The sequence below is a fragment of the Lingula anatina genome, chromosome 3, assembly GCF_051362555.1.
Source record: "Lingula anatina isolate TDL-2025a chromosome 3, LinAna3.0, whole genome shotgun sequence".
In the NCBI taxonomy this organism is placed as follows: domain Eukaryota; kingdom Metazoa; phylum Brachiopoda; class Lingulata; order Lingulida; family Lingulidae; genus Lingula; species Lingula anatina.
The window spans coordinates 9782312-9800490 of record NC_141769.1 but is presented as its reverse complement, the minus strand read 5'-3'; the positions used below and the strand labels follow the sequence as shown (position 1 = coordinate 9800490).

The window sequence follows — 18179 nt, the reverse complement described above, 5'->3', positions numbered from 1 at the left end:
TTCAAAGTTAACTCGCTTCTTCAGATATTTATTAACTTACTGTTAACCAATTAATAAAAAAGCTCAATGATAACGCTATATAAGAATCAATTTTAAAACTGCTAAATTAAATTGAGATATTGAGAAAAAAATTGACCTATCCTGGAATTTCATAAAAATCCCTGCATGTACATGTAGGCCCTGCCTGGGTAACAGACAAAAATCTTTTCTTTTTTTTTTTTTACTTTTTCCAATCACGATAGTTTCTATAAATATCAGCAAAACGCTACATACACCCAAACCCAATATAGAGGTGCAATTGATGTCACAAGCATGTTATTAAAAATATTTACTGCACAGATTGCTAACTGTGTTTGATTATTTTAGGGTCCCACATGAAGAAGCTTGTATAAAAGTTTCACTCTCCTGAAACCATGAATAATCAAAAATAATTCATCGTTTAACCCCAAAAAGGAACATACGTTACTGTCACAAATACAAAACGTCCAACTGTGAAACGTTCTACTCACTTTGAAAATTCAGTCATCACTGCTTTTGTTCATTGATTTATCTCCTACAAGTATAACGTTGCTAAAATTATAATAATCTTCTGTATAGACAAGTTAATTGTTTTTGAGCGACTTAAGTTTGCTTGTCACAGAATATTGAAAAATGGGGAAAATACACCTTACCGACAGTAAAATAAGCATTAAATAAACATGTTTCCCTTCATGACCCAAATCTTGGACCTAAATAGAGACCTTCTCTATTTAGGTCCAAGCCCAAATAAAAGATTATATCAGAAATGTCAAACTATCACATGTCATGGAACCACAATATATTGTTCGGTCAGCAAAAGAAAACATTGTATCTCTTGCACACAAGTACTTGAACAAAATGAAACATTTTGACAATTTTTCTAGGGAACATACGTTACCTATAATAAGCCATGACGCAAAGCCCCTTGAGATACAGTTTAAATATTTATAAAAACGTCCTTACGTCATGTCTAATTTACCATGACTGAACCACTAAAAAACATATCGGAACGCGGCTTAAAAATGAAAATTAAATGGCAAAAACATACGTTACCGTACGGTTTTTGGAACATACGTTACCATATAGGGCTCTTTGCGCAATGTTAAAGATATGGTAAAAATAAAAAATTTCACTTGAGACAGTCGTGGATTTTTCTTCTATACTCATATATGTTTTGAAATATTGAATACAATTTTGAATTCATTCATTATTATTTTTTGACACTTCAGCATGTGAAATGCACCTCTATATTGGGTTTGGGTGTATAGTCTTAAGGTTGTCAACAGAAAGACGGATGGACAAAGTTTGAAACAGACAGACAAACAGAGCAAAAACATGACCTCCGTCGAGAATGTAAATATATCGACGTCGGGTATTTAGAAAAAATCCCAGTGGCTGACACCTTTGCTAGTAATGTAACATGGTCACATGTACACATCTTATCCTATCAGGAACAGTGTTACATCACACGTCCTCAGCAGGGAACTGACGTAATAAGTGTTTTTTGTGTGTGTGTGAAACCGGAGCCTGACCTACTTTTTTTATGTCTATCAAGGTAAGAGTGTTGAAAGGTGATGTCATACCGGGTAGCTTTATTACTATAATTCACATGACCTATGAATCATTTCATGGTAAACCACATGTCAACTGTCCTGCAAGACCAAGATCTGCGTGGTATAGTCCAGACAGTACAGTCAGTACATGTAGCCTATATTTGCCTCAGGTTTCCAGGGTTTTGGCTAGCTCGAAAATTCATGCTTTAGCACTTCTGTTGACTGTTCTGATATGTCCTGGCTGTGCTAACCACCAGTACATATCATGCAGAACCGTCAATAGGAGTGCAAACTCGGGAATTTTCGTGCTAGGTTTTGGCCTGATATGCAAGGTATACAGTTACTGTGTTGTAGCGTGTCTGTAAAGCCAAAAACTGAGTCAGTGAGTATCAACATACAGCTCGGAAAATTACATGTTTTGACTGAATGGATACTAGACCGGTACTCATGATTACATTAGGCCTACTAGTATTTGCCTAATTGCTTCTTTTACACTGTAAGATTTAACGGAGGAGTTATTTTGACAAATTTTAATTGTATCTACAGTAGCTCTGCAAAAATTATGCCTGCTTTTTATATGCACAGAAAATATGCCTCCATAAAGCCATCACCTGCATGTCTTCTTCGCTGTGAACTTTTAATACACCATGAACATAATAAAAGAAAAACCATATGTAATTTATTAACATTTAATTAATAGAAAATGGTTTTAAGAGCTAAAACATATTTCATTTTCCAGCCTATTCTGATCATTTAATAGGCATATTTTTGTGAAATTTTCATTTTTCACATATTGGAATTTCAGTCTGAACTTTTATGGGCCTCACTCATGAAACTTTATGCAAGTTATAATTCTTGAATGTCCATGCATGTAACTTGTAGTACATATTATTGATTAAATCAAAAATTGGTGGTGATTGTGCTACTAAGAATTATGTTGTATTGCATCAAAATTGACAATCAACCTATTTTCAAATTTGAGAACTACACAATAAATATCATAGAATGAGTCTGTTATTTTCAAACTCACAGAAATGATTTATAAGGTCATTATGATCAATTTCTCTTTTGTGCACTATCAACATTATTTTCTGCTGAATGTCTGTACGTTTTACAGCTTTGCTGCTTTATAACATACATGTATCAGGCCCGTAGCTGGCAAAGTCAAAAGGGGGGTTCTTTTTCTGAAAAAGTGGACCTTTTATAATGAAACCTTTGTGTACCTAGATCAAATTATACCCAGAATGGACCTTTTTCTGACAAAAAGGGCGGTTCTTTCGAACCCCCCGAACCCCCCCTGGCTACGGGCCTGTGTCTCAGTCGAGGTTCACATATGTAGGCAGATAGTTATGTAATATATATCTCTATTTGTATTCTGATTTTCATACATGTACTACTGTTACTAATTAAAAGAGAGGAATTTCCACTGATCTCTAAAAATGAGAAACTTAAAATTCTTACTGAAGCTTAAGATGTTGCCAGTTTAGATCATTCATTGTTCAGGTTACAGCCTATGAGTTTTTTCCTTTGGTTTTACTTTCAAATGATGATATTTCCTGAATGCCATATCTGTCCCGTGGTTTGATGGCCCAGGTGATGCGTGCTATTCGAGTGAGTGAGTTTGGTGGACCTGAGGTGTTGGTGCTGGCTAAAGATGTCCCCATTCCAAAACCTGGGAAATGTCAGGTGAGAATAATGGTCAGTTGGTCAGTTGGGCCACTGACTTAATTAGAAAACTATAAAACTAGTATTAGTATGTATGGAGCTTATACATGTACAAACATAATGACACAGGCAATCAATGGACTGTATATATGTACACAGAAAAAGATTTACTTCAAAAATTTTTTATTACAAGCAATTTTGATTACTTTTTTTGCAATTTGAGGAAGTGCTCTTTATTCTATTCTGTTATAAAACAATTTGTAGGTGGTTTGCTTAAAATACCCCCCCCCCAAAAAAAAAAAAAAAAAGAGTAAAAGCATGCTCCCACTTTCAATCTCTCTTTTTTATTTGTGAAAAGTTATCAAAATTGTCTACTTTTGTGTTAACTCGCCTAACTTTTCCATGCTTTCCACTGACATATTTGCGGAAGACATTGGGCTGCTGATGGTGGATAAATTCAGCAAGATGTGGCTCAGAAACTTTAGGTGTAAATTCTGTTATATTATAGCTAGATGTACTAGTGTTTACAATTTTTTTGTCCTTTGCTGTTCATCTAATTACATCCTTTATGGCTTTCTTCAGGTTTTGATTAAGGTAGCAGCTGCGGGGATAAATCCAGTCGACACTTATATCCGAACAGGAAATCAACCTGTAAAGGCAGCATTGCCCTATACTCCTGGCTTGGACGTGTCAGGAATAGTGGAGGAATTAGGAGAAGAGGTCACTAAATTTAAAGTAAGGGAATTGATTTGCAGATTGAAATTAAATGTTGTATAATGGAACTCATTCAATAAGTGATAAAAAACATCCTGAAAAAACAAATTCTTTCATATATTCATATATTCATCTTTAGGTAAATAATCTCTTTTGTGAAAGAGGCTCCTGGTAATATGAAAAAGTTCATATTCCACCTCTTACAGAAAGGAGACCATGTGTACACAGTTTGCACAACCTCTGGTGGGTATGCTGAGTATGCAGTGGCCGATGAAAAAACAACATTTACACTCCATGATAACTTGGAATTCACCCAAGGAGCTTGTGTTGGAGTCCCTTACTTCACTGCCTATAGGGCTCTTGTTATTGGGTAAGTTTATTTCCTTCAGTTACCTGACAGATAAATGAACTCTGCAGTTATGTAATATGTATGTATGTCACTATGGTCAATGAGCACATCATTGTATAATTCCATGATATTATCTTCTTTCCACCTGACTCATTTTACTTATGTGGACAATTAGTGCCTCAATATTTTACCTATATATGTGTGCTAATGCAAGAAATTTTTACGCAGCATACACGCTCTTACAGAAAGGAACCCCTTTATGTTGGCTACCTCCATTTTTGATTTTTTATGTGTAATTTTTGGAATTTAGTTATAAGAATTTTATTGCAAAGTTTTCTCACTTCAAATTTTTTTAGGGGTGGTGCCAGTCCAGGAAAAACAGTTCTTGTGCATGGTGCAAGTGGTGGCGTAAGTATGGGTTGTCAATATCATCAAGAACATATTACCATGCTATGCATTATTGATTTTTTATTATAATAACTACATTATAGCAATATCACATGATACATGTAGGTAATTAACACATGATAGATATCACATTAAATTAGATCACAACACAGCAATATTTTCTTTAAGATATCACAATTTTGATACCTCATATTTTACAACCTTAGTTTACCAATAGTAATAGGTGAAATCTTTTTTTTAGAAAGTGGTAATTTATCCTAAACGCTAATTTTCAGCTTTTCTTACTGATTTACATATATTATACTTGTAATTTATATTCTTTATTCTGTCATGAAGGTTGTATAGTCATTAATCTAACAAACTTGCTTTTTGATTGTCAATGACTCTTAAATACTTCACATTTTATTTGAACATTGTACTATGGCCATCCATTTGAGATAATATGTATAATGAACAGTAGTTGAAAATCATCTTAATCAGATATTGACAGACAATGTTAGTCTATGAGCGCATTCTCAACGAGTTAAGCCAGGCTTTACAAAGCCGGTGACCTAAAAATGGTGGACGTACATGAAAGAAAAACCGCCTAATCTTTTAATAGTCTCTCCGCCTCCCCACACGTCGTCCCTGCGGGGTACAGTAATTAAATCTCGGCTCCGTTCGCCATGCGGAAGCTACCTGAGAAATATTAAGTGCGCATGCTCATCAGTTATACTCGTGGTGAAGAAACCATGGCGGCTGAAGGCGATCGAAGGAAAAAAGCTCTTCTGTTCTATTATCTTTGAAAACAGAGACGAAAAAGGAATAATTTGGCCCGTAGAGCAGCAATGAATCGACTATCTACGGAGATAATATCAACAGAGATATTCACGGAAATATTAATGTTCGGAGCCGAGATTTAATTACTGTACCCCGCAGGGACGACGTGTGGGGAGGCGTGTGAGAGGCGGAGAGACTATTAAAAGATTAGGCGGTTTTTCTTTCATGTACGTCCGCCATTTTTAGGTCACCGGCTTTGTAAAGCCTGGCTTAATTCGTTGAGAATGCGCTCTATGGGTAGTATATTCAGAACTTTGTGTGTATATTTTCTTAGGTTGGTTTGGCAGCTTGTCAGATAGCTAAGAACCTGGGTCTGCAGGTTATAGGCACTGCCAGCACAGCAGAGGGCCTGCATTTTGTCAAGGAGAATGGGGCCCACCATGTTTTCAATCACAAGGAAGAGGGGCATCAGGAGAAAATAAAGGTGATTTTTAATGTGTTCTGTCACAGGGGATAGGAATTTCACTCCAGATTGCATCAACATTATGGAGAAGGGTAAAAGAGAAAGAGACTTACGTACCTATATAAAATACAAAAATTACTGATACCTTCATTTTCATTTTGCATGATTTTTCTTATATGTGTTTTGATAGGTGATGTCTTTGTCAATATTTTCATCTGTATTTTCTAATAGGAGGCCACAGAGGGTAAGGGAGTTGATATTATATTGGAGATGATGGCCAATGTAAACCTGCCTGCTGATGTAATGCTTTGCAAGAAACATTGTCGAATTATGGTATAATTTTTTTTCAATATTATAACATTCAAGATTCTTTAAACTAATAAAAAGTTCAAGGAGGCCATTATGTACAATTTTTCCTCATGCTGTATTTAAATTCATACTGTGTATTTTCTGTTAACTATGCTTGATGATTATTTTATTTTTTAAATTCCTAAAATCAAATTTGAATAAACATTTATTAAATTTTCATTCTTGATTGATTTTACTTGTATAGATTAGTGTCAAAAATGTGGTCATAATGGAATTTCAACAATTAACCTCAAAATTTTGTGTCTTAGGTTATAGGTAATCGTGGGGACTGTGAGTTCAACTTTAGCAAACTGATGACAAATGAAACTTCTGTTATTGGAGTCAAGCTTATGATGACTGAAGGGGTATGCTTATATTTACTTGCAAGTTACTTTGTTATACTCTATCACATTGATACCATTAATAAACAAATTTCGGAACAGGTAAATAATTTACACCCATTAAGTTTTTTTTTTTTTTTTACATAATTCAGTTTATAAAAAATGTATTACCTTGATCAAATTTTTTGCTGAATTTTCCCCTTGTGTGAAGTTTAAATTTTCTTAATTTTGTTTGAAAGTGAGTAGCACTTCACTAAAAATATCTGGAAAGTTTTTAAGGCAAGCTCTTTTGACTAATTTTGTAAAACTGGCATATTCTGTTGTGTAGCAATGATAAGTATGGCACATCCAATGTTTATAACGGTTATGGTAGATATGTAAACAGTATGCAGCATTGTGCATAATCTGAAACAATCTGTTTAAGTTCCCCCCTCCCCCCCTGCAAAAAAAAAAAAAAAAAAAAAAAAAACATCATGTACTATAAAATCTGTAAGTATTAAAAAGCATTCAGTGCACCTCAACTTAATTGTTTGTTGTACATGTATAATCAACTGACTTCAGTAAAAATCATAAAAATATCTGATATGCCTAGATTGTCTTTTCTGTTAGTCTAGTACAATTGTCTTTTTTTGTTTTCCTCGTGAAGAAGGAGAATTTTCTTTTTATGGTTGAAATTTACACTCCAGCATGAATGGGAAATGATGGGAAGCTTCATGTATGCTGGCATGGAACAGGGCTGGTTGAAACCAGTTGTACACAGGAAATATGACCTGAAGGATGCACCACAGGCACATGCAGATATCATCAGCAATCAGGGGTCCAAGGGAAACCTTGTTCTGCAGATATAGTACTGGTGTCATTCAAAATATGGTACGGATTTTTTTACTTCATGCCTAAAAGAATGAGGTCAGTGCTATATGTTTTGTTTGTAGTGTTTTAAGATTAAACTTTTTGTACATATATATAGATTGATACCATAATCAGTGGCTGTTTTAGGACGTCTTCTGCGTCTTCCAGAAGATGATCAGATTTTCAAGTTTATTTTGACGGTATCTAATTTTTTCTCTCGGAAGACTTACAAAAAATGGCAAATGGATCAACAAAGATAAGGAAGCTTGTCAGAAAATATCTCTGGATCTACCCCAGATGGTCTTTTATAAAGAATACATAAATATATGCCACTTACTTTAAATATGTCCCAGGAGGAAGTGGGTATTTACATACAGATAAATGGGAAAATTGGCTATTGAATTTTACTGTAATTTAATAAATAAACGCTGGGTGAATTTGAAAGCTTGGAGGCTATAGGATTGTAGTCTTAAACATTTTAGCTGCCTGTAAGTTTGGTAACCCTTTTTTATATCCCAAAAGTTAACTTAAAATCATTCATAATGGCACACATTTCACGCATTAAAAGGAAAAACTGAAATGGTTGTTTGGTCAAGAATGTTTGCATTACCTGTAAAATTCCAGGCCTTGGTATGGTTCACATTGACATAATGCATGATCAGAAGCTGTGTGGAATGTATTTTAACCTTCATTTCATCTTTATCTGTTTCAGGTAAAATGGGGTCTTTAGATGTAGCATACATTCAGTGCTACAAGATGCAGTGCTATCAGTGTCAAGATACAGGTGGCCATGTTCAGTTATGGGGCCCTGTTCAACAGTCTTGTGTTGCTGTCATTTCTGCTTGTCGCCGGCATTTACAGCTTTCTGTCCTTCTTGATGACAGTCTGTCCCACATGTTTCCATCCTACATTAGACACTGACTTCTCTTGGACATACTTGACAGTTGTATGATCACCACGTATGGCTGGCAGATGGATTTATCGACTTCTGCTTGACACTAGATGGTGCCTTAATTTTACTCATTGTCAAGAATTTTAAATAAATCCTTCAGAAAGCCAACAGGATGGTAATGCATGCAAGAGGGATAAATTTTCTCCAAATCTGCAGCAAGTTTCAACAAGCAGGCCAAGGAATTGCTGATGTGTTTTTGCATTCAAATGCATGTCCAAATTGAAACTAACTGCTGAAAAAAAGACAGTTTAAGATCTTTGTTCTTTTTTTCAATGCTGATGGGTGCAGACCCGTGGAGTGGGGAGGGGGATGTCATTCACCCCATTTCCATAGATTTTTAGATCGATCTATCCCTGTGGGGAGTCTCACTAGATTACTGTCAGCTTGGCCGGCTTAAGCGTCTGTCCCGCCTACTAAAAGCTGTAAGGGGGTAATTAACTATGGTGCCCGCTTGGCTGACTGCAATTTAGCGTGAACCCCCAGGGAGTTAGGTTGATCTAAAACTTAATCTTTAGATCGATCTAAATCTCTGGGAAAGCACTCATTGACAAAGCCCCCTTTTGGCCAGAAAAGGTCCAATCTGAATTGAAATTTGGGTCATGCAAGGGTTAAAAGGGTCAGTCTCTTACCTTGTATTGAAATTGGCAACTACAGGCCTATTATGGCACATTGATAAGATAGATTTTAGAATACTGTTATGTGTTTGCCTTAATCCATAACCATACAGCTTATATTAATGGCTTTAAGATGATAAAACAAACTTTGCTTTGATATTTGTCATCATCTTTTATTCAATAGGATGACAAAAATGAGTTGGTTTAACCATGATAGAACAATTATTGGTCATACATGTAGTCTATCACAATTATTTCTTGGGACTTATATAGCCCAAATGAAGTTAAATGTAATACACGTACCGGAAGAAGTGAATAAATAGTTAAAACTGAAATTGATGACAGATTTTAGAAGCTTATATTTAAACAGTCATAGATATTACACACTGTATCTTTATGATCAGGATCAGTGCATTGCTGGGTTAAAGTGTATACAAAACCCAAAAAGCATGAGCAAAATTTGAATGAAATAAAATTGTGAAATCTTCTCTAACACAATTTCACATTGATTGCCAGATGCAGCTCTATACACATTACGTACAGGGACTCTGCTAAAATAATCAAAAATGTTTTATGCATGAAAACACTAAACTAATTGGGGATGTCCGATTGTGGCTCCCAAAAAGTCAGAAATCTGCTGATAGTAGGTAAAATGTCATTATCTGCTATGGGTCCACTGCCATCAATTAACACTATTAATGCCTATGATACATAGCAGCTATAATACGGGGCACTGGCTTAAAATTAAGTAAGAAGCAAGTGATGTGGTGAATAAAATAACGAAAAAGGAATGGGTTTTTTTGCTGTTAAAGTGTGAGTGTAACTGTTTAAATGCTTTGTACTTATATCAAGATAAATATTTAAGTTAAAAGAAATGGTAGGGAAACTGTTATATATATTTGCCAATTTTGGGCATTTTCTTGAAACTATCTTCTGGTACCTGAATTTTTATCAAATTTTATATAATTACTATATGCCAAAGTTGAATGTTGCTGTCTCTAAATCTAACAAAAATCTCTTATAATTAAAGTTTTTGTCTACTTTTTATTTGAAAGCTAGTATATATATATGTGTATTTTCCCCCAAAAATCCAGCAAATCTAATTTTCCTCGGAAAAAGGAATAGGGGTCTTTCATGTTGTCATGGAGGTCAGAGAGCTGGGAATCAAACTACATGTACTAGTGCATGAACATGCACCTTACGTGAATACAGTCACCCCTGCTGGGGACCGCCTGCTGGTTTAGTATACAGGGTACGTACGGATAAAATTTAGTCCCAAAATATTACACGTCCCTATACTCCCGTTACCGATAGATACATAAAGGAAAAACGGAAAAAACGTCTTTTTAGATTTAAATACCGATAGATCCGATTTTTTTCTGCTGTCCTATATATTTGCGTTCCTATAGATATGACGTCCTCATAAACCCACGTCCTTTAAATCCGCATACCTATAGATCCACGTATTTTTAGATCCAAATACCGATAGATCCATTACAGGTACACTATTGCTCGAAATGGTTGGTATACTACTCAGTACATAAAATGCACTTCTTTAAAACGGCAGTACGCAGTCAGCAATATATTATTCTACTAGATCGTTTTCACACAATACTCAGTGAAAGAACATAAAAAGAACAAAAGTGTGTTCTATATTTCACAACGCTTAAAGGGATAATAACTCTTCGTATGAAATCAGTATTTCACAATAAAAACATTGTGAATGACTCATGAAAATATAATATATTCTGTTTTCCCACAAAAACGGCTGTTATAGCTATTATTCTGATATCTGAGCTTGTCTTTAGACCACGTGACCTCCATTGATGGCTATACTCTGTTAAAATCTCTTAAGAGATTTTAACAAAAAACCAAACTTTTTAGAAAAAAACCAGGGACTAACTTTGAATGTAAAAATGGAGTCATTAACCATTGGTAAGTATGGGAAAATTGTTGTTTACTCCAGGAAAATTCATTTTTTGGCCGAAACGAAGAGTTATTATCACTTTAATTACTGTTCTAGCGTCAGAACACTGTTTAAAGCGTTCTCAAAATGCAACATTCGAACACGTAAAAAGTGTTCTGAATTTACATGTAAATGTGTTCTAAACAAAACAAAACAAAAAAGAACATAAAAATGTGTTCTAAATTTCACAACGCAAGTTGATATGGGCCTTTTAGCCGATTACGATGTCAGATAGATGGATCTAGCGGTACCTGGATCTAAAGATACGTGGGTTTATAGGAATCTGTTGGTGGATCTATCGGAACGTAAATTTAACGAGACGTCAATCTATTGAGACGTGTATGTATACAGACGTATCTATCGGGGCGAATATTTTATTGTGACGTTTATCTATATGGCGGACCCCAGTATACAGACGTAGATTCTACTGCAGTTGTAAAAGATAACGTTGAGACACCGTTTAGCCACCGTTGAGATTGTTCAAAGGCTTTTGTATTCTGTTGTGCTGCTTTTTTTACGTATAGCACAAGCAAGGCATGACTCTGGAAACGGGACGACTTCTATTCCTAACAAACTACTGTATAGTAAGTAAATTGCCTTGACATGAAATGACCTTTGGTAACTAACAGCTGACCTACTTACAAAATTAGGTCGACTTTGTAAACGTGTGCAAGATTGAGGTGAGTACCAGGCCAGTCGTAGCTTTTAGCTTTCTAGCTACCGGTAATTAAAGCTGGTCAGAAGACACCTGACTAGTTTCAGCTAGAAAGCTAAAAGTATACCAAGACACAACATGACAACACTTAGTATTAAGCCCTAATTTAGGGAAATATCAAGTTTCATTCTGTCATGGTATACCGACCGATATTATACATGTGTCGGTGCAGTGTAATATCTGCTATATCGTGGACCGCGCACTGCGCAGTCACTTGTGCGAATAGTCGAGGTCTCAGTCAACATTAATAATCTAGATACTCCAGATAGATTGACAATGCTCTGGCTGTTATGTATTCTGCATTGTCATACTATATGTAAGCTAGCTATACATGTAGATAACAGAATCCATCAAATATGAATTTCACATGTAGCTTGGACGTTAAAATGTTTAAGGTTACTTGAATGCTACATGTAACCCCCACTTCATAAGTCTCTCTGTAACTGGAAACAACCTGCTGATAAAATAGGTCCAAGTGCCGTTAAAGGTACTGTAGCTGTGTGTAGTATCACTTAGTTGAAACATCCTAAACATTCAGGGTGCTCAACCAATATCCTCTGATTAATATATATGCATATTCTTGGTTTTTGTTTTCTTTCCGGGGAAGATACGCTGTAGATGCCATTCTTAACTCGTGGTTTGATGGCCCAGGTGATGCGAGCTATCCGAGTGAGTGAGTTTGGTGGACCTGAGGTGTTGGTGCTGGCTAAAGATGTCCCCATTCCAAAACCTGGGAAATGTCAGGTGAGAATAATAGTCAGGTGGTTAGTAATTAATTAGGTCATTCACATGGAGTATGAAAAATGGGAAAAAAAATTAAAGAAGTGAGTTGCCATGTAGAAATCCGTGCATTGAAATGTACTCTTTTACAGTTGGCTGTTTGAGAAAATCCTTAATATGAGACACTTAATTTGATTAAACGAAACCACCAAAAAAGACTTTGAATGCATAAAAAGCATGCTCTTAAAAACTTCACAAAGATTTTAGTGTTAGACTTACAGACAGTAGTATACAACTATGGCATAGCAGAAGGTATAACAAGAAAATCTCAAGTTTAGAACATGTAAAACTTTTAAACTTATTTTTGAGAAAGAAAAATACCTTGATATAATTCAAGGTAAAGGAAAACATTTAACCCTAACCAAATTTAGAAATTAGCAGCCACAATTTGAATACTGAAACAGGTCACTATGTTGAGGGCAAACCATATAATGATAATGACCAACCCAAACAAAACAGTGATAATATCTTTGGCCAAATTCCTTAACTTTGCTTTTGAGAAAAGAAACTGTACTGCATCTTCCACTTAGTGATGTCTGTGGCTATAAATAATTACTGTATTTCACATAGTAGAAAACAGGGTCGTGCATAATTAATTTCTATATCTTATGTCATGTACAATACTTATAGTATGATGCTGGCATGCAATCGATGCTGTGAACAGTTGATTCTTCATAAAGATTGCACCTAGTTTATGATTTTGAAATACTGGATGTGTATGTGTATATAGCAATGCATGCATGTCTATATATGTGATTTTGGTGCTATTTATCTGTACGTGTTAAAGTTTTTTTTTGTATTACGTATAACTATTACTATCTATCTCTGTACATTTTCACCAGCTCGGTCTGGTGTAGAAAGTATGATTAAAGCACGCACACACGCACACGCACACACACACATACACACTTAACTGACAGACTGAAAATGTTAATGAAATAAGTTACATTGAGTTTATTCAAAACTTAATATATATTCATCTAAGTACATCTCTCCAGGTTTTGATCAAGGTAGCAGCTGCAGGGATAAACCCAGTGGACACATATATCCGCACAGGAATGCACACAGTGAAGCCACCATTGCCCTATACCCCTGGCATGGACGTGTCAGGAATAGTGGAGGAATTAGGGGAAGAGGTCACTAAGTTTAAAGTAAGTGATTGCTGTGACTTCACTTCACTGTTTGGTTTAACTCCATAAGTTTTAGAGTTAAAGACAGTAGAAGTTCATGTTTCCAGCTTTGCAATTTAATGAAGAAATGAGTTTGGGAATGTTCAGATACCAGTATTATATGATATCATGATGAATAACAACCCATCTGTTGCAACCAGGAAAAAACGTGATTACATGAATTTTGAAGTGCACGTTGATTAATTATCTGTTTAAGTAGATAAAAATTGTAGATTAATTGACAAATTGTATAATATATACAATGATAAAAAGTTTATTTGTCTGTGTGCATGTGTGTGTGTGCATGGGGGGGGGGGGGGAGGAGTGTTTTTAGACTTTAATATTTTCGTAAATAAATGAATATTTCATATTCAAAGCTCCAACCTCTGCAACAAATTTTTCTAGAAAGGAGACCACGTGTACACAGTTCGCACAGCTTCTGGTGGGTATGCTGAGTATGCAGTGGCTGATGACAGGACAACCTTTAAACTCCATAAAAACTTGGAGTTTACACAGGGAGCTTGTGTTGGAGTCCCCTACTTCACTGCATATAGGGCCCTTGTTATTAGGTACAGTTCAGTTATTTTCTTTAGTTTGGTAACTTGTCATATGCTGATGGAAGTTACTACACCCTGGGTTTGGGCAATTACTGGAAATGGTAGAAGCATACTGATAACAGCAGTTCATAGAATCTTTCTGAAACTCACTGATGACTAGCCATAACTTTGGAACTACTGGTAACAGGCCCATAGCCAGCAATTTCAAAGGGGGTAGGGGTCTTTATCTGGAACATGGGACCTTTTACCGAGAAACTTTCATGTATTACTAACTAGATCAGTTTTTACCTAGATAGACCTTTGCCAGGAAGAAAGGGCAGTTTGTTTGCCCCACAGCAATGGCCTGGTTAATATGTATTTTCCTTGTACTAGTAAGAGGAATTTCGCTCACTATTTTTAGGGGCAGTGCTAAACCAGGAGAAACTGTGCTTGTCCATGGTGCAAGTGGGGGAGTAAGTTTTCATTGTAAACATCACAATACAGATACCATATTATAGAAATCATCTAGATAGTAAAGATACCTTTTTAAATATCATGTTAAGATACTCAAATGTGTGGATCAGTATTATCAGTAATTTTTTCTGGCAAATACATGTTTATTGACCCCAGGCATTGGCAGTTTGCATATAATTATTCAGCATTACAAGTTGGTGTCTTCATCCTCTCTGAGGCTTCTAGTCAGCAAAAATATTTTATTATATTTTAATTGCTTGAAGGTTTCTCAGTGCCACAATTTATTTTCCTAGTATGAAATATATTTAGAATATAAGTATTTACAGAAATTGCAGATCTAGAAATGAGATTAAACTTTATTTTTTTTTTGTATATTATTTTCTTAGGTTGGTTTGGCAGCTTGTCAGATAGCTAAGAACCTGGGTCTGCAGGTTATAGGTACTGCCAGCACAGCAGAGGGCCTGCATCTTGTCAAGGAGAATGGGGCCCACCATGCTTTTAATCACAAGGAAGAGGGGTACCTGGACAAAATAAAGGTGATGTTTGATGTGTCCTGTCACAGGAAATTGGAATTAAGATGACAAAAGTATTCTTAGGCTTAATGAAGAAGGATGAGAAAAAACTAAGAGGCATATGGGTTGATCCTCACTTTTTCTATGGGCATGTTTTCACTATGTTTAAGTTCTTATTTGTCTGTATTTATGTTTCAATCTGTATTTTCCTATAGGAGGCCACAGATGGTAAGGGAGTTGATATTATATTGGAGATGCTGGCCAATGTAAACCTGCCTGCTGACACGATGCTTTGCAAGAAACATGGCCGCATTCTGGTAGACAAATTGTTATACTTTTATAGAACATTTTATAAGCTAAATCCATGTATAATGTGTAAGTTGTACATTTTCTTGGGGACCATTATGTATTCTATCACTTTTTTCATCACATTGTTTTTGTAATAATATTTTTTACTAACATCACATCTTGATGATCTTTTTATTTTTATGCGACCAGAGATTCAAATTAAAAGACAGATAATGAATGTTCATTATTGTGTAGATAAAAGACAAGAGTGCGCATTTATTGTATTCATAAATTGAATTCAAACATTTACCCCCAAGTACTGTATTTTAGATTATAGGTAATCGTGGGAGTTGTGAGATCAACCCTCGTCAACTGATGACAGTTGAAACATCAGTTATTGGAGTCATGCTCATGGTGACTGAACCGGTATGCTTATTTATTAAAATTTTTTTTTACTCTTTAATGTTGATACCGTAATTTTAGAGCTTGATTTTTCATGTTAGCTTTCCCCATTAAGCATTCTTCTGCAATATAATTCAGTTACAAATAACTTTGTTTATTAATTAGGTAAATTTTCCAATGCCTGCTTTATTCATTGTGTGATGATTAAAAATTTGTATATATTCACTCACTGATTGTCCTTTGTTCTAAATGTTTGAAAATATTAAAAATCAACCTAATAGGTGTTCATTAGTTCCAAGCATCAAATCAAAAATTTTTTAGTTTCAGACACTTTATCTATTTATTGTACAAAACAGCCATGTGGTTGTGGTTCAAACAATTAAATTACTTGATAACACATTTAATAAATGCATTGATTTCTTCTGTCTGTGCCTTAACTTGTGACAGGTAAACAGCACTCATTGGGTTGTGTATTGCTTGTCGTACTATTACTTGGGTATGACTGAGTCAGACTGATTTTTATCAAAAATTTACATTGCAGCATGAATGGGAAATGATGGGAAGCTTCATGTATGCTGGTATGGAACAGGGCTGGTTGAAACCAGTGGTACACAGGAAATATGACCTGAAGGAGGCGCCACAAGCACACATAGATGTCATCAGCAATCAGGGGTCCAAGGGAAACCTGGTTCTGCAGATATAGCACACGTACCGTACAAAATTAGCTGCCGATCAATTATCTCTTGCCTAGGAAGAATGATGTTAGTGCTTAATGCAATGTTTGCAGATAATTAATTTTAATAAAAATTATGGGACCACAGGTTTATAGAATTTTTAGCACAGTCAACTACTACAGCTTGCAGGCAAAATTGTCCCAGCTGGAAAGAATTTCTATGAACTTTTCTATGAATCTAGGAACTTTAGCTATGTAATTTTGCTTTTAAATAACAATATTATAATTAGGGATGGACACCTTCAAGGGCTTGGCCAGAGATAAAGTAAAGTTTCTTTATATACTAGATAAAAGTTACAGGAGATTGAATTTGTATATGAATGCTCATCTGTTGTTCTTCCTTTTGCATTAAATTGTCGAAGCAAACATTTAAAATCAGTGTTAATACTAAATGCAGCCTTCCGGTGTAGGCTTTTTCTCCCATCTGATTTCTGTCCATTGGATAATAAGACAAGCACAAAAAATACTGTTTCCAAAACAGTGTATAACTGTGATTAGTCATTGTTACAGTGACGGGGATTTTGCTATTTCTGCTGTTGGTGGTTCAAATGGAAGACAATGTAAATTTGTTCCTCACGTAAGTATGATGTACAGATAGATTTTAACCTTATAAGACTTCCTTGCAAAATGAAAGAGTTTGCAAAAAGAATTTTATTGCTGCTAATTTGCAGCCATATTGCGGCAAATTTGCAAAGAACTGCAGATTGCAGTAGTATTGCAGGCCTGATATTTTGTTATGGGGCCCTATTTCCAGACGATGGTGAGAGCCGTTATCTAAGAAAACATTTTCTTACAGTTGTCAATCAATGTGATTGATCAGCGTCAATAAAACTGCAACATACTTCATGCTGCTTTGATTTTAAAATTTGTGAAGATGTCAACAGCAGTATTGTATGTCAGATATGAATATTTAAATCTGTATGGCAATATTTTGTGTCTCTAACTTCTAACAAAACAACAGTGCCAATAAAGGAATAATTTTTTACTAAGGCAATGTTGTGTCTCTTAGCTGTGCCAATGAAAGGTGAAGTGATATCAAAACCATATAAATGAAAAATAACAGGATTTTATTGCTTATTGTAAGACGGACTAAAAGAAGTGGTTAAACAGTTTAAAATATACAACAAGTTTATTGCTAAATGTTGAAAAGTAACTTTTCAATACATGTGCTGCAATTACATTGTTACTCTCTCAACCACAAACATTTGTCTATTCTGTAAAGGACTGCCATTAAATTGACATTTCATTACAAAGATAAATTTTTAAAATAAATTCAGAATGTAATTGCTGTATCAAAAAAGATTAAAGATGGCTAATATAGTAAACATTGAACTCTAATCTATTACTCAAGACAGCACTAGATCATAACACTGTCATGCATGTACACATGTATATGTAAAAGTCTGTAATATAAACAATAAAAATGATGGACAAACAATAGCTTCCACCATGTTAGCTTCGAAAGTTAAAAAATTTGGTCAATGCTGTATAAATTTTACATTCGGGATTGTTTGCATTTAAAATGCATTTTCAGGCTTAAAAATCTAATCTGCATAAAAAGGCACTATATT

General features: G+C 35.1%; 1 protein-coding gene across 5 annotated transcripts; it reads left to right on the top strand.

Annotated features, from left to right (window-relative positions):
- The first annotated feature begins 1462 nt into the window (after window positions 1-1462).
- On the top strand, window positions 1463-17597 carry LOC106151828 (zeta-crystallin-like). 5 transcript variants are annotated; one of them, XR_015333472.1, is made up of 10 exons: window positions 1463-1573; window positions 3121-3257; window positions 3819-3971; window positions 4157-4320; window positions 4656-4707; window positions 5801-5950; window positions 6161-6262; window positions 6547-6642; window positions 7305-7524; window positions 8180-9520. XR_015333472.1 is itself a non-coding variant. In XM_087008856.1 (10 exons), exons 2-9 carry the CDS (start codon window positions 3132-3134, stop codon window positions 7464-7466), a joined length of 1005 nt encoding a protein of 334 aa, XP_086864982.1. In that variant the 5' UTR covers window positions 1470-1573; window positions 3121-3131; the 3' UTR covers window positions 7467-7488; window positions 8180-9520. The 5 variants fall into 5 exon arrangements, 4 of the variants coding, with proteins under 4 accessions (XP_086864982.1, XP_086864983.1, XP_086864981.1 ...); XM_087008856.1 differs by having other exon boundaries at window positions 1470-1573; window positions 7305-7488; XM_087008857.1 differs by lacking the exons at window positions 7305-7524; window positions 8180-9520 and adding an exon at window positions 16417-17597 and having other exon boundaries at window positions 1470-1573.
- The last annotated feature ends 582 nt before the right edge of the window (window positions 17598-18179 follow it).

Bases quoted from the DNA above. Each gene is read 5' to 3' on its own strand.
- LOC106151828 (XM_087008857.1), top strand. From the start codon at position 3,132: ATGCCATATCTGTCCCGTGGTTTGATGGCCCAGGTGATGCGTGCTATT. The intron at 3,258-3,818 runs GTGAGAATAATG...GGCTTTCTTCAG, and splicing joins CAAAACCTGGGAAATGTCAG to GTTTTGATTAAGGTAGCAGC. The intron at 5,951-6,160 runs GTGATTTTTAAT...ATTTTCTAATAG, and splicing joins GGCATCAGGAGAAAATAAAG to GAGGCCACAGAGGGTAAGGG.